Here is a 17,330-nt window from a genome sequence, read left to right on the forward strand (position 1 = left end):
GGCCGGGTCGCATACGTTACGTCATCAGCAGGCGCCAGGCAGGCAGAGGCCGGCGGTTTGGGTGAGAATCTTTTGAACTGGTTGTTGTTGTAGTGTTGCAACGGCGGCGGCTGGGGATGTGGTGAGCGGCGGCAGCACACGGCGTGCCCGGCACCCATACCCCCGGCTGTGTGCTGCTCTGCCATCTCCAGGCACAGGTGCAGGTTGTCTTATTAGCCATTATACTGTCTCCACTGGGCGCTGCGGTCTCCCTGCCCATGGACTTATTAGTGATGTGACATATGAGAGAGATTATCCATTTATTGTATATTTTTATATTACTGAACAGTTACTTGTACTATGGGATCGCATATAGGGCATTTGTACGCTAACCAGGAAGCCACCTAGCTCCAAATGCAAAACATCTAATTTCATCATATTAAAGCCATGTTCTTCCCCTGGCTCACAAGAACAGTCTCGGCATGCTTAGCTTGCACATCGCTTTCTCTACATATCTGCCTCAGCAATTGGAACCCAATAAATGTAATTCATCTAGATTTGATAAGCCATTGAATTGACTTTTGCAAGGAAAAATATACATGCATGTCTGTGTACATTAGAATTTGCCAGTAATACAAACATGTCACTGTATCTTAATTGACATCAAATCCTATTAACACTGCTTTATGGTTTTTAAGGTGTTGCATACTGTCTTAAAAAATACATTTATTTTGTGACTATTCCCAATGGGTAAAAATAGTACTATATGTGTACAGTAATTATAATGTGTCACAAGAAATTGGCCAAACCTCCTAGACCAGGGTCCCTGAACAGTAGTTAAGACAAATATCCCCGTCCTATATAAAGTGTATGCAAGACAGATAGAATCTTGACACTTGTGTTGCAATAGCGATATCATTAATTGTTAAGCTCTAATATATACAGCTAAAATGGATAATCATTTTACATAGTGTCTTTTAAAAATTGTTACATATGATAATGCAATAAACAAATTATTAGCAAACCAGCATTTTACTGCTCATATATAACCATTCGCACCCAAAGTTTGATCCGTAATTATGAAGGATTGTGTAACATAAACCCTATAATTGTCACTCACATGTGGAATGTGAGAGAGGTTGGATTCTCTAATATTGTTGACTGTTTACTCTTGTAATATGCCCTAGGCAGAGAGAGAAGCTCCAGACTATCCATATGTACTGAAAGTCATTTGCTCCTTGGCTGCAAGTTACCAAATTGTCACACTGCTACAGTATAGTGTTATAGCACGGTGCAGTGTTGTTTTTAGGGATAGCCTTCAGCCAGGTACACCCTGCAGCAACTGGCAATGGGTCTGATGTTCAGGGCTATATGCAATCACTCTGGACTTTGCATGATTGCCGGTACACATTAACAGATTTAAGGAACAACGGAAAACGATCACTCGTTCCGTCCTTCATTAATATGTATGGCGCCACATGCGATATCTTGTGATTGGACTTGCAGCACGGCCAAGTACACTATCGCATGTAGGAGCACGGAAATTGGACATACACACTGCACGATTGGACCAGTGTGTACAAATATCGCTCTAGTGTGTACCTAGCTTACCTCTTTCTGTACAGCATCAATAAAAAAAATTCTTTATGTACAACAGTTTAAATGTACTGTTTGTTTAGCAGCTGTTCAAGGTGATGTTATGCCTCACTACATTCTATACCAAAAGTATATTGTCATTTAATATTTTAAATGTCTTACTGTAAACCTTGGTATAAAAGTATTTATTTGTTATACTATATGGATTTTTTTTTTTTAAATAAACTACTGTGAAGTGCAAATTGAAATAAACACCAATTTTGTATATCGTCAATATAGAAAATAGAGACCCTGCTATATTTTAAGCATGTCATTTTGCATAACTGCATGTTGTTTTGCATAACTTGAATAATGCATCATAGACCACATTAGCATCTTTGAGCTAATGTATATGCTAATGTAGCCTGAAAAGCACATGCACACATAACTCCTCTTTAAATCACATTTACCAACATGTATATTAATGATCCAATCTTTGATTCGGATTATTGTCGGGAAGCTCAGTAGTGTTTCATGCCACATATGGTGTAATATTTATTAACATTTATTTATATAGCGCAGCAGTTGCCCAATACCAATATTGATTGAGGCTTACCAATACAATATCTAATGACTTCTGTTCAATATATATTTCTCTAATTATTTTCTCCAGGTTGTCTACACTGGACTACCTCTCTCCTATTATATAAGACCATCTCCTCAATCAACATTAGCAAGGTTTGTGTGTTGGGTCAAATCTTTATTCATTTTCTTTGTGCTGTGTTCTGTTTGAAGAGCATTCATACTCCACATAGTCATCACTCCCTGTATTGTTTGGACAACCGCAACCAGTTATAAATACTATCTGTACTCTGTATAATCACACATCACCACCTACAGAGGATCTGTAAATTGGTAATTGCACAGCTGTTCAATTGGGTGAATTCAGTCACCCGACATTGACGCAATGTGCCCATATTGCAGCTAGCTGGGCATCGCTGTGATGCTTGGCGGCACATTGCAAATAATTGTATTCCCACCAATGTGTTGTTTTGTTTGTCTGTTTTGGGTGTTATGCTGGTGGTCAGTGATCACGCTGAGACAAAAAATATGTGGGTCCCAGGGACCCATAACTTATAAAATTTGGGGTCCTAACTCACAGTCTCTGTGGCCAATTTGAATATAAAGCTATGTGTAATATATAAATTAGAGAAATAAAGAAAAAAAAACAGTAGTGTAAGCCAACATTTTGCTTTATTACAACTGGTTTGCATGTTTTATAAACATGGAAGGAAGTTGCATCATAGACTGGACAATAATAATAATCTAACTTCTGTCCTGTGTCCTACATACATGTGCAATGGTAGCTAGGGCAACTGCAGCCCCTCCAACGGTACCCACTGCAGCAGGCAGTAGGATAGACCTGGACAAAGGACTGTTATGTGCTGAGAATACGTAAGTATATACAGTGAGTGGGGGTGGGACAGAGCAGGGGGCAGGGCAGCAGTGGTGGAACATTGGGCGGACCGAAGTGACCAGGCATATGCTGGGTCTGATACAGACTGCTTCACATGACCTGAAACCTCCTTACAGAGCCTTTAAATGCTCCTTAGACCTTCCCACATGGAATATGTACAGAAAACTGCTGGTAATGCATAGCCATATAAATATAGAAAAAAACACATGCATGGTCTGTATAATAAAGATATATAGTTTTGATTGTATAAAAATTCATATACCATTGAGAGAAGAAGTCTGTTACATTTTGGTGATATACAGACACTACTTTTTTGGGAGGCCTTGGTTTGCATTGGAGAGGGTAGTGTGGCCATGTAACGCATTAGAAAAAGAAAAAAGTGCCCCACAAACAGAATAGAAAATACGAGGGCAGCACACTACCTGTTTGCTTCTTCAGGACCTCCCCCGTTAGCCTCTTTACCAGCAGCCACCTCTCCCCCACATTTTTCTTCTTTAGCTGCCTCCCCTCCACTCACCCCATTCCGTTGTTTGCATCATTAACAGCTGCGGCCCCAAGGCCTTGCTTGCTTTACACAGTACCATACACAAATCCTCAGCGGTGCTATTGAAGTCAAAGCAGCGAGGAGGACGCCTCGTCTCAGGTCCTTGCACTGGTGATGATGAGGCATTGCTGTCTTTTGTACATGGCGGGTGATACAGAAGCCAGTAGTGAAAGGCACCAATGCCCAGTCCACTGTTTTAGCCCGCCGCAGCTGCTGACTGTATCACTGGCTAATGGGTGGGTGAGACGTGTCACTTGAGTCTAGAGTGATTGGCTGCAGAGCACGTCACCCAGGACCCACCTATTTTGGAAGAGTGAGTCCCTGATCCTAATTTTGGTGTAAAATGCGTGATCTAGTGCATAATTGTGATCCCTGAAGGTCACAGGGTTGGCACTATTGGTAAACTCTTCATGGTATTAGGCATCTGTAGTATTGTGCTAGTGACCATTTAGACACAGTATTTATATGCTTGTGATTATTGCATTGCTGTATTAATAAGGGGATGGCTATTGGGAAACAGTTTTAATAAACTGGTGTTTACTGCTGGTAATTTTGGGGCTGTATTATCATGGTGCTTATCATGGCCTTTGCTTTACCTGAGTACCACTGCTGTAGAATGTGTACAAACAACTTTGAGTTATACTTTGAGCTGCGTTAACTAAAGGAAATAGATTTTATTTTATTCTTCTCTCCAAATAGTTGGAAATGACAACACCCAACAAAACCCCACCTGGCGCCGATCCCAACCAGCTAAAGAGAACTGGCACTGTACGAGAAATTGGCTCGCAGGCTGTTTGGTCTTTGTCTTCTTGTAAACCAGGTACCATTTTAATGATTTATGACATGGCAAAAAAAAATGGCTAGGTTTAGTGTGATCCTACTTTTAGTGTGACTTCAGTTAATCTTAGGGTGTTTTTTTTTTATTTCAAATGTTGTTATAGTTATTCTCATATAAAGTGAATATTGCTTGGAGGCAGTAGATGCACTTAAACAATGCCCCCAAAACTGAAAAGTTATCGCCTGTTAATTTAGGATAAGCTACTATACTTTAAAGTGAAGAATTTTTTGTACAACTCGCTGTTTGTCTAGCCTTTGACAAACTTTGAATTTAAAAAAAAAAATAAAAAAATTATATTGTAAATTAAAAGCTTGAATTAAAAGTATCAACAAAAAAGCATAAAAACTTAGAATTGGTATGAAGGGCTGTACCCGTCATTGTTAGTGTCACTTTCCCATCATCACTATCATTTCAAAAAACTTTACACCCCTGCCTTTTTTTATGGTGCCAGTGTCTAGCCTGGCATAAATCAGGGTTTGGAGATACAGCACTTCCAAGACATGGCTCTTTCACCGTAGCCAAGCGGGACTTGGTGCACTGCTGGCCCGGTAGTGGTGACCCACTTCAAAGGGCCATATCGCCAGTTCTGAGCCTGGTAGAACATGCAGAGGGAATAGTATCAAGTGGGAGACGTATAGACTATTATTAAGAGGTGGATGTTGAGAGAGCGTTTGGAAGGTGTTTAGGAGCACTTGGAAGGTGTTTAGCAGGGAGATTGTGTAACTTGTTAGAAGCAGATTGCAGAGGGCAATAGGTATCTCGTGAAGAAGTTGGAGATGTACAATGGGGAGGAGTTGGTGAGGTATTTGAGGTAAGCATGATTAGCATAAATTGAATTCAATTGGAAGTAAGAAACCAGTACAGTGATTTGCAGATGGCACAGTGGATATGGAGTGGCAAGTGTAGAAGATCTGTCTTTGCAGCGGGATTTAGAATAGATTCTAGAGGGGGAAGAAGGGTGTGATAAAAAGTGCAGCGCAAAATAGCTGCAAAATAGTGATGTTCACAAGTAAGCAGCAACTATATATGTAACCTGCATATAGGATGAAGTTATTCATGCAGTGTTTCCCAACTCCAGTCCTCAGTGACCCTTACCAGTGCATGTTTCTTCTTTGTTCCTTCATGGCAGCCTACACCTTGGGGATAGGACCTGTTTCCCCTATTATAGACAGGAAGTTATTTCAGTGACCGCACCCTCACCGTATATAATCCAGCCCCTTCCTCCTTTTTTCCTGTCTCCAAGCAGGATAGGGAAGTTTGTTATTTTCCCATTAGTATGGGACTTACCTATATATTTGCTCAGTGTGCCCTTAGTGCCGCAGCCTGAGGCGGGGGTGGTTCCCCAGAGGGACAGCATGAAGGTTGGTGTGCAGCGAGGGCGGCAGGAGACCGGAGGAATGGTAACACCCGCGCTTTTGCTGGGGAAGTCTCCAGAGGTTGGCGGCTCATACATTGTTCGTACAGAGGCGCGTGTCATGACCAAAGTAGCGCCGGATCAGAAGCCTGTGCGGAGACAGGTATAATATCTCTTACAGACGATTTGAGGGTTCTGGTATTGAGAGTTGCATAAAATGGACGCAGAACCTTCTCCCCAACAACCAAATAGTGCCCAGCTGAGGTAAGTCCCTTTAGTGGGCATTTATATGGATTATGCTAGCTAACTATCGTGTTAGTGATAGGCTTTTGTCTAATGTGCCTTTGAAGACTGTTGGACCCAAGAAGAAAGCTAAAAGCAAAGCATTTAAGATGTCTGTGTGCTGCCTGTGATAACCATTCTTAAACGGATGGTATTCTGTGACCTGTCATTGTCCAGCAGCCTAACCAGTTTAAGTATTAATGGACTGGATGAAAAAATCTTTTGTATCTAAAGAAGAGTTTCTGTCTATGCATATGTCTGAAGGATCTGGATCTGTAACATGATGTTGTTTCTTCTGAATAGAGTCTGGAGAGATTCATGACGATGTGAGAACTTTGTGTACTAGTTGAAAACATATATAAACCATGAATTCTAATGGTGGTATCCCTGAAGTCTGGTGTACCTATGGCTCAGTTTCTGGGGCAATAAGACTCTAGAGTGTGATTTTGTATACAGATATTGAAGAAAGGGTAAAAAATATATCTTTGAGAAACCTAGAGATAATGCAGAAAGCGATTGTATTGTGTGAAGCGTCCTTGGATACTGTGATGTATGCAGCAAGATCTATGGCTACAGGGATAGTAGCAAAGAGATCTAAGCTTTACGATCCTGGATGGCTGATGTGAACTAAAAGTGACCGCAGTTGGTGTAGTAGTTAGCATTACTACCTCATATCCCCGAGGTCATGAGTTCAATTCCTGACCATATTAGCAGTGTGGGGTTTATATGTTCTCCAAAAAAAAACAAGTTGGTTACTCTGAACTTATGAAGGATCCTTTCTATTGGGAAATAAATTAGATTCACTAATACATAAAGTGATGGGAGGTAAATCAGATTGATTACTTCAGGTTAAGTGGAATAGATGCCCCCAGGACATACAGACCCGGTCATCGGTACAATCGAAGGTTTCTTCAATCCTTTAGGCAGAATATGGAGGATTCAATCATAAACTGCAATGACTACTGTACAAGGCCTGTTGGAAATAGCAGTAGGAAGAAGATTAATACAGTATTCCAATCAATTCACTGTACTCAGGACAGATGGGTATTGGATGTGGTATCCAACGGATATCGAATAGAGCTCAAAAAGGAACCAGAAATAGACAAAATTTTACTATCAAGAATGCCAATTAAAGTGGGAAAGACTGCTATGGAAGCCAGTTTAACTAAATTAATCAGCCTTCAAGCGGTCAACCAGTGCCAACTGTATAAAGGAAAACCAGTTTCTATTCACCTCTTTCAGGTTAACAAAAAAAACACAAGAGAATTCAAAACCATTCTGGTTCTAAGAAAACTAAACTAATATATTCAAACAGAGTTTCATATGGAATTGCTAGTCTATTTTAGCATGTATTGATAGACTTAAAAGATACTTATTTTCACATCCCAGTGAACAAAACTTATCAGAAATGTTGAAGATTCTGTGTAACAGGAAGACATTCCCAGTTCACATGTCTTTCCTTCTGTTTATCGACTTCACCAGGGGTATTCACCAAGGTGTTAGTAACTGTGATGGCGCACCTAAGAGCCCAGGGGATTATGAGCTGGCCTTCTCTAGACGGCATAGTGATCTCCGGAAGGATGGAAGATATAGTACGAGACTATGTAAGGCAAGCTCTACAATGTCTACAGATGTTGGGCTGAGTTATGAATTGGGACAAGAGTTGTCAGAATCCAGTCCAGACAATCCAATTTCTAGGACTTCTAATAAATACCCAGAGGTACACGGTCAGTATAAAGATACAGAATATGGTACGGCAGGTTTCAACTCCGTACAGGATTAAGACTGCTTGGCAGGGTCTCATCAACCATAGATGTAGTTCTTTGGGCAAGGTGGCACATGAGTAGTCTACAGTGGGACATTATAAATTCATTTAAAAAAAAACAAAAAACGATTTATCATATATGATTGTGATAAGACACAAAAGAATCCCTAGACTGGTAAGTGAATCTGAAAACAGATCAACGTTATTGCTTCAACCACAATACCTAGTTTTGATGACAGATGCAAGTCAGTCAGGATGGGGGCACATGTATCACAACAGGTGACTCAAGGTTGATGGACGCCACAGAGAAAGTTATTTTCTTCAAATCAAAGATAGAAGCGAGCGGTATGGAAGGTGATACAGTACTTCAATGACCACCTATGAGGAATCCTCAGACAACATAGCAGTGATAACATACATATATTGTTAAGGTGGTATCAGGAGTTCCATAGCAGAATTTTCACCTGGCATGTCTTACGCTTTTCCCACTGATATATCAGATATTGAAAAGGATCAAACAGGAACAAGATGAGGAAATGGCGATCTTACCTTATTGGCCCAGAAGAGCCTGGTTTTCTACTGTATTAAAGGTGACAATAGAAGAACCATTGCTGTTACCAGCCAGACCGCATATGTTAAAACAGGGTCCGTTACTACATCAGAACCTGGCAGTACTCAATTTAGCGGTCTGGAGATTGAGAGGAAGATATTAAAGCAAAAAAGGCTTTCCAAACAAGTGATACACATCCTATTACAGGGACGAAAGAAAAATTATTAACCGATTATAGGATTTGGAAAACATTTATCTCATTTGTAGGAAATGAACCCGAGGACATGAAGGCGCAGATATCGCAATATTGCAATTTTTACATGAAGGAATTATTAAAGGTTTGGCTGTCTCAACAGTCAAAGAATAAATATCAGCTCTCCGTGTACGTCTGGATAAAAATTAGCAGAAGATGAACTAATAAAGAGATTCTGTCAAGCAATTAAGAGGATCCATCCACAAGTTAAATCTGTCACAGCCCCGTGGGACATGAATTAGTCCTGAGAACATTAATGGTGACTCCATTTGAACCTGTAGAAGAAGTGTCTCTTAAACATTTTCTAAATGCGATATCATCATCAAGATGAGTGAGTAAATTAAAGGCCTTGTGGACAGAGGAGCCATATTTGAATATTAGGCTAGACAGAGTAATATTGAGGCAGAAACCAGAGTTTGTGCCAAAAGTGGTTCATCTTTTCACCTCAATCAAGATATTGTATTACCAGCTTTTTTCCCTCAACCAAAAAAATGACAGAACTACATATACTGGATCTGATTAGAGCTATGTATCTACATAGAATAAGCAAATTCAGCAAAACAAAGCATTTATTTGATTTACCAGATGGAATTAGACAAGGCCATAGTCCTTCTAAACAGACTATTGCAAGATGGATAAGAGAAGTTATTATCTTGGCCTACAATAAAGAAGGGCTTAAAATTCCAGAGATCCTCACAGCACATTTGTCTAGGGCTGTAGCTACTTCTTGGGCAAAGAAGGCGACTGCTTTGGTGGAAGAAATTTGCAGAGCGGCGGCATGGTCATCAGTACATACATTCACCTCTCACTATGCATTAGATCTGCTAAATTCTTGTTTTGGAAACAAGGTGCTTCAGGACGCACTTAAATACATTTTCGATATGCAGAAATCATAAGGTTTGGTTATTGATCACCGTGGCTGGTACGCACACTGCGATGCGTGCGCAGTACTCAAAAATCGTCCGATTGAGTGCGTATTAACAACTGCGATTCTTACTGAATCAGGCCCACAGTCCAGACCAGTTACCAGTATACCAAGTATAATTGTGAGGTGATGGAAAAAAACATGCAGGGATATCCAAAATTAGGAGTGTCCTCAACAATAATATTAAGACTAAAATCCTCAAAAGAATCCCATAATTATATTCCCATATAGTATCAGAAGCTCCGATGTCAGGGAGCTCCGTGCCCTTTAGGAAATCCTATATGCAGCCGTTCTCGGCAGTGATATACAGGTTGAGTCTCCCATATGCAAATATTCCGAAATATGGAATTTTTTTTAGCATGACTGAGACAGTGAAACCTTTGCTTTTTGATGGTTCAATGTACACTTTGTTTAAGGCACAATATTATTAAAAATAAAGCATAAAATCATCCTTCAGGCTGTGTGTAGAAGGTGTATATGAAGCATAAATTAATTTCATGTATCTACACAAACTTTGTTTGAGCCACAAAATGATTGTAAATATTGTATAAAATGACCTGCAGGCTGTGTGTATAAGATGTATATGATACATAAATGCTTTCTGTGTGTAGATTTGGGTCCCATTCCCAGGATATTTCATTATAGTATGTATATATTCCAAAATACGGAATATTCCGATATCCAAATTACCTCTGGTCACAAGCATTTTGTATATGGGAGACTCAACCTGTATTCCGTCCTAGAGCACTGTTGTGTATGGCTGTAACTAAATATTTAAACAGAGTTGACCTGCGCACTGAGCTCTCTTGTGGCGGTGAGCTGTTGACAACTAATAGGCACCCTGACCTATATAGTTAATTAGTATGTAGAGGAAGGAATGTTGTAACGCTCAACCTCTATAAAGTAGATCTAATGCTTAGATTATGAATACAGGGCCTGATTCAGACCCGCTCGTGAGCGCATTGCGCTTGCAAGCAGGTCGATGGTGGCCCAGTGCGCACGTGCTAGCCCAAAAAGCACTCGCTCCGTGGCTCACTACAAAAGGGGCGGCTGTCGATGTTGATCAACAGCTCGCCCCATTTTGTAGTCGTGGTGGGGGGGTGCCTTCACAAACGGAGGCGTTCCCATGCGAACGCCTGCCGTTTGTGGGCGGCCCCACTGACATCACCAGTGCCTATTGGAGCCAGAAGCTCTCTGGGGCTTGCGGCCACGTGACCCTACCACAAGGGTCTCGTCGTAGGCCCAATGGTCGCGATGGTCTTGACCATCGCGACCATCATCCTGGCCGCTCTCAGTAGCTGTGGGTGGTTACCCACAGCTCTGCGAGCGGCCAGGAGGCCGCTCCAAAAAAAAAAAAAACTCCCTGATTCAGAGCGAGCGTTCTTTCAGAGCATTCGTCTTTGAATCAGGCCCATAGTGTGGTATTACATATGAGCAGACAAGCAGGATATACTGATGGATGACTTAGTAGAATAGAGTGGTTAAATCAGTAAAACTTAAGATCAGAAATGAATGTTAATCATTTATCTAGTAGTAACGGCACATAAGCAAATATGTATACCTAAAGCACAATAAAAATATTCTGTATTGTAATTAATATTTTTATTGTGCTTTAAGTATACATATACATAACTACTCTATTCTACTAAGTCATCCATCAGTATATCCTGCATGTCTGCTCGTATGCAATACCACACTGTATTCATAATCTAAGCATTAGATCTACTTTATAGAGGTTGAGCGCTACAACATTCCTTCCTCTAGTAACTAAATAGTTGTTAGATGTTTGTAATATATGAAGGAATACTTTAGCAACACCGAAAAAAATTTGCTCCTTAATCAGAGGAAACACATTTTCTATTGTACTATTTGATTTGCGAACATTTTATGCTGCGGCTTTCAAATATGTGTCCATTATTCATTTTACACAGTATATGTTTATTTTTTTAAGGCTTTGGCGTCGACCAGTTACGAGATGACAACCTTGAAACCTACTGGCAATCTGATGGATCTCAGCCTCACTTAGTGAATATTCAGTTTCGGTACATATTTGTGTTTTTCGATACCTAATCTAAATTTTAATATGAGTCTTAAATGCATTTTAAAACAATAGGTATTTCAAACAAAATGATCTGTATTGGTGACTAAAGAAAGAGAGAGACCGACCTAGTTCTGGCCCCTCGGCTAAACAATGTACAAGTGTGAGCTGATCTCATAGAGGATATAAATTAGCATACTGCCATTACCCATTTGGACTTGTGAAGCGTTTTCCAATGGGGCGTTTGCTGTGTGTACCTATCTAATGCCTTCCACATGAATGCACCTTACAGATGTGTTACACATGTTTGTTATTAGATTATTTTTCCTAATAGTGGTTTCCTGTTATTAAGGGACACTGATTAAAAATCCAATGTTGAAAATGTTTTGCTTATTAGCATACCCCCAGTTTTCTTCTTTCCATGGATATAGTAAACAGCCGTCCTTTCATTTAGAACAAGACACTTCCACATCTGCATTACTACCGCTTTCTCTCCCACAGCAGAGATGGCTGATGTCAACCATTTACATAGCTAGATGTGGAAGATGTGCTATGGCACAGCATGCTCAGTACTGTGCATGCAGACTACAGTATTCTGAGCAGCTGAAGCTGCAATTCTGTATCCCTGACTTCCTAAGTCTCTTCTGTAACGTAAGCCCTCTCACTTCGATCATAGGCCTCTTAAGGACATTACCGAGCAAGTAAAACTACAATTTGACATTAATATACAATGAAGGCTGCGTATCACTAAGCTCAATAATATGCATGAAATAATACAGAGTGTTAATAATCTTATTAGCATTTATTTATCATAAGGCACCATAAAGTTTTGCAGTTTAAGTATTACCTTACTAAATATGTCACCAATACTCTTTCTTTTGCTACATGTTACCATGAAAGGAGGGAGGTGCTTCTCTAACACAATGACAACTTTGTAAATGTGCATAGTGTAGATTGATTTATTCTTACACAGGATCAATGCCAGTGATGTAAGAGTAAGCAATTGTGCAGAGTCAACTTCTTAGAAGTCATTGAGATCCAGTTGTCTATACACCATGTGCAGGAGGCGTGTCAGCAATGGATTGTCAGAGTAACACCGAACAATGGGGCAGATGTACTAAGCTCTGGAAAGTGATACATTAGAGAGTGATAAACTATCAACTAATCAGCTCCTGACCTTTTTCAAACACACCCTGTAACGTGACAGTTAGGAGCGGAGTGGCTGGTAGCTTATCACTCTAATTTATCACTTTCCAGAGCTTAGTACATCTCCCCCAATATGTTTCACCTTCACTGTTCATATTTGAAAATTAGAATTCGGAGATCCTTTAATTGGGTGCATCATGTTTCAATGACCTAACTTCTCCACCACTTCTGCTCCAAGGCACATTGGGAGTATTAAATTGTTAAAGGGGAATTAAGTTCCTGGGTTAAGTCCGCAGAAGCTATTCAATTAATTATCACGACCAGCCCTGAGGCTGAACTTATAGCGAGCAGAATTCCACGTTAAGTAGGGCTTCGGGGTTGATCGCAAGTGCCGGGTGCACCATAACTGCATCGCTCCTGGCACTTGTAGAAGCTGCATAACATGACTAATCCCACGCATTCTCGAGTGATAAAGTAGCCGTCACGGGAATGAATTGAATAGCTCCCAGGCACATAGCCCGAGAGCTAAATACCTGTCTCACAATTGAATCACCCCCATTGAGTAAAACTTCTCTGAATACTAAATAATTAAATATGAACCAAAACAAACTAGAAACAAATGTAGTGTGTTTATTGTATGGACAGTAATTCAGGAAATTATTAAAACAAATGTACAACGGCCATTTGGAATGGTAAGGCCATAGCAGAAGATGTTTTCTTTTTAGCTTGTTGAAGCCCCTGCTTTGAGTCATGATAAAAGTAATAATGTAACACATATTGCACACTGTATGAGATTGTATTCCAAGTGCCAATGACAACTACACACCTAGAATTGTTGAGCTTTATAGCTGAATGCAACATGAGATATTCCTGCTGTGATGTCATTTGTGGAAATAAACAATCATAAAGAAAAAGGAAAACCATATTGTGTGTATTGCGGCTAATACTAAGTTGGTAGCTAAGCAGAAAAAAAAAAGTAACTTTGTACCTTGGTAAATCCTTGTAGTACAGATGTATCCTCCTACATCTATCCTCAATACGTCACGCAGCGAGACATGCCTGGCATGAGTGAGCCACAAGGTCCAGTGAGACTCTGTTAACGACGGGCATCTTTTTCTGCCGAACATGCCTCGAAGTGGCAATGCGATGCGAGTAGGATGTACCAGGAGACTGCGCTGAGTAATGTGATAAGTGACACTTCTATATCTGTGTGCGACTAAGTCTGTAAACGGAGCTTGGTGTGGAAAAAAGCTGCATCATAGCACTTCACAATCTGAAGTCACTTCTACAGAAGGAATCTTGTAAAAATGTATATTTACGTAAAGGGCAGATCTTTCATAGAAATATATTGTACAAAAACATATTTTGCTGCCCTGCGTGCCCCTCTATGCTGAGTTTTGCCAGATACAAAATATGGTTTAATCATTAGCTTTAATTAAAACCTAAAGACTAAAAATAACTGTAAATATAATTCAACAATTTCATAATATAATTAATAGCTCTAATTGGAACTGAACCCTCATTATGTTTTTTCTTCCTTTTTAATCTACAAAATATCCCAAAACCTGAAATTGCTTTTTCTTTCTGGGTCTCCTCATTACTACATTGTTGAGACTTCCTGCAGTGTATTGTATAGTAAGTCTTGTTTATATGTATGACAGTACAGATTATGTACAGCAGAAAAGTACATAGTGCCCACATTGAACAGTGCTGTAAAATGAATTTGATTAGCTCCCCTCGTGGTTGCCTTACTATGATTTATATATTCTTGGCTTGCAGAAGAAAGACTACTGTGAAGGCTCTATGCATTTACGCTGATTACAAGTCAGACGAGAGCTACACACCAAGTAAAATATCCGTCAGAGTGGGAAACAACTTCCACAACCTTCAAGAGATTCGGGTAGGTTGAGTTTGTAAGTTGTAACGTTGCCTAATAACACAGTCCTATTTGTTGCAGTATTTAGCAGTATAACCTTTGGGTTGTTAAATTAGTAAGTCTTTACATTCCCAAGGTGACATGAGGTTTGGATCCTATCCTGGTTATGCAACTTGTGTCCATTGTATTTGGTTCTCAGCATCCTTTTTTTTTTCTGTTAAAGTCAAAGACTATTAAAATGGAAAGTCATATGAAAATGTGCTCTTTTTATACATTAACAAATATATAAATTCATATAAAACTAGATTATCCTAACTACAAGTTAGGATAGAAGGAGAAATGACCAGTTTACTAAAACGTAAGTGGGCCCCAAGCTGCAATAAGTGCCCACCCCTGTCTTACGCAGAATTATTTGTGGGCCCCCCTTACCTATACATACTCTGGTTTTGTAACACACTTCTGCTTTTATTCTTACTTGCATTTGCCATTATATTTGTATATTTATGTAATTACTATTAACCACCTGACTGGCATGGCCGCTTGTGATGCCACCGCAGCCATCTGTGCTTCAACTGAGAAGGACACATGTCATGAGACCACGCCGCTCTGCTGTGTCCCCCGGGTTTAGAAGAGTGTAGAACAGATCACCTCTGACACCCCGGACCCCCCCGGCAGTGATGTGGCGGTATCTGCAAGGGCAGAGATCAGCTGCAGCAGGGGGAGTGATCATCATGCAAAAAACAGGGCACTGGGAGGTTAATTGCCAATGGCGGATGGGAAGTTATTCTATAATGGGGTCTATGGACACAGGGGGGTGCGAGACCCCATTAGGCATTTTTTTTTTATTTTCAAAGCACTGTTTACATTTATTTTAAAAAACCTAGACAATTTCTGACCGGTTTTGCCGGGGAAAAAAAATGGTCAGTTAAGTAGTCACGGGTCTGTATGCAGATTGTACGGTGTCTTACAATAAATGATGTTAATCCAATTTCATTGGATTTATCAGTAATACAAATAGGAGGTAATCTAATTCAGCTTTTTATGTCTCCTAAAGTTAATATCCCTGTTTCTGTAAATATGGCTCCCTAAGGCCTTATTGCTGCTGCTCTCTACTATTATATGCACAGATATACTCACTGGCCATTTTGTCCTATTCACACTGTGGAGGGAGCTGCTACATATAATGAGGAAGGGAATGCATACAAATGTAAGGTTTTTAGAAGCCACCAAAGATTTGCTTGCCCATGTACTTTTATACAGGTCACACCACTCAGCGGTGATACGTATCGGATTTCCCTTTATTGTACAGTAAGGGATACATTATTTATGTCATACACATTTCCTCATTCAGGTGTAATTTACTTTCACTGATCATAACATCCTTGATGTTATGATCAGGGAAGGTAAATCCTTGAACAGTTTAAAAATGAGTTGTGACGCAAAGCACTGATGTCAACTGATAAGAGATCATTTATGGGATTGAAAGGAAAAAATAGGGTTTACCTTGTTTAATTGATGTAATTGATCCAACCGAGAATTAGAGGGTCCCAAAATGTAATGATAACTAATACAAATCATTAATAATGAATTATCATGAAAAATCACAATTCACATTCCACGCCACATGGTTTTACTGTATGACAATTGATGTGTGCACTATTCATCTGTATGTTTATTGTCGAATTTGTGTGAAAAGAAAAAAAAATGAAAAAACAAAATGTACTTATGGAGCTAGGAGGAGGCAGGAGGTCTGTACTGTAGTAATACCTGACTCTGCCATTGTTCTGAAGTAGTCTCTTATATGAAAATGTCAGTGCTGTGAAAAAAGTAGGAAAATAATAATGTAACAGTCCCCCTCTCCTTGTAGCACGCAGTCTCCTGTTGCAGTGTAGTGTTATCCTGCTGACTGGTTTCAGTGTATTGCACAATTCTGTATCCCACAGTATGTGCTTAAATAGACCAAAACGTAGTCCTGTGATTCAGGAATGCCGGTATCGGCTATTGCTGAGATAGAGGAAATGCACAATCATTGCAAGATCACTGTAGTCCATCTAAAAAAAGAGGAGTCTGAAGTTTCTCATGTTGAAATTATCTAAAACTGTATATAGATAAATAGGCCACATTGTTAACCTATCAAAATGAAATACACAATAGTATATCACCACCTATTCATCACAAGAAAACTGAACAATCCAAATATTTATTTAGACTGGGAAACTTCACTGATTGGAAACACTAATCCTGTAAGGCTGTTTATCACCTCCGCAATTATCAACTGGAATGTCTTCTATTCCTGTGCACCTTATTTCTCTGGGATTATAATGCTGATCATATGTACAAAGTTGTGCCACTGTCCTATCTTAAAGTCTAAAAGTTTTCCCCTGTGTTCACTAAACCTGAACTTCAATAGAAGTCTACATAGAGGGATGAACATATGAATGATGACCTGTATTATGACATATGATTTGCCATAATTTTATAAAATGTTGATTCTTGATGTTTGGATGTTTTTTTTTTGAATCTGCCGTATACTTCTGATGTATAATATAGCACCATTAACGTCCTATGATTAATGGAGCATACACACGGTCAAAATGAATAGAATCGTCCAAGTCTGACTACAAACACATCAGATGTCAGATATCGTTATCTGACCATCTGGAACACGCATCGTTCATCTGACTTATCAGATATGTCAGATTTTCCTTCCGATATGAATGATTGAACG

The 17,330-nt window shown here is 39.7% G+C and overlaps 1 protein-coding gene across 5 annotated transcripts in view; it reads left to right on the plus strand.

Moving 5' to 3' along the window:
* ANAPC10 (anaphase promoting complex subunit 10) overlaps positions 1-17,330 on the plus strand; it is a 94,634-nt gene that overhangs the window by 407 nt on the left and 76,897 nt on the right. The window contains exons 1-5 of one of the 5 annotated variants that reach the window (XM_088448440.1): positions 24-61; positions 2,228-2,292; positions 4,275-4,395; positions 11,494-11,584; positions 14,506-14,626. In XM_088448440.1, the coding sequence (XP_088304566.1) occupies positions 4,281-4,395; positions 11,494-11,584; positions 14,506-14,626 (327 nt within the window). In that variant the 5' untranslated portion in view covers positions 24-61; positions 2,228-2,292; positions 4,275-4,280. Of the gene's footprint in view, positions 1-23; positions 62-94; positions 198-267; positions 523-2,227; positions 2,293-4,274; positions 4,396-11,493; positions 11,585-14,505; positions 14,627-17,330 lie in introns of those variants that run through there. The other 4 variants (XM_088448441.1, XM_088448439.1, XM_088448437.1 and 1 more) reach the window with 4 other exon arrangements.

Source organism: Taudactylus pleione, unplaced genomic scaffold (assembly GCF_031769625.1).
Source record: "Taudactylus pleione unplaced genomic scaffold, aTauple2 ptg000021l, whole genome shotgun sequence".
Taxonomy (NCBI): domain Eukaryota; kingdom Metazoa; phylum Chordata; class Amphibia; order Anura; family Myobatrachidae; genus Taudactylus; species Taudactylus pleione.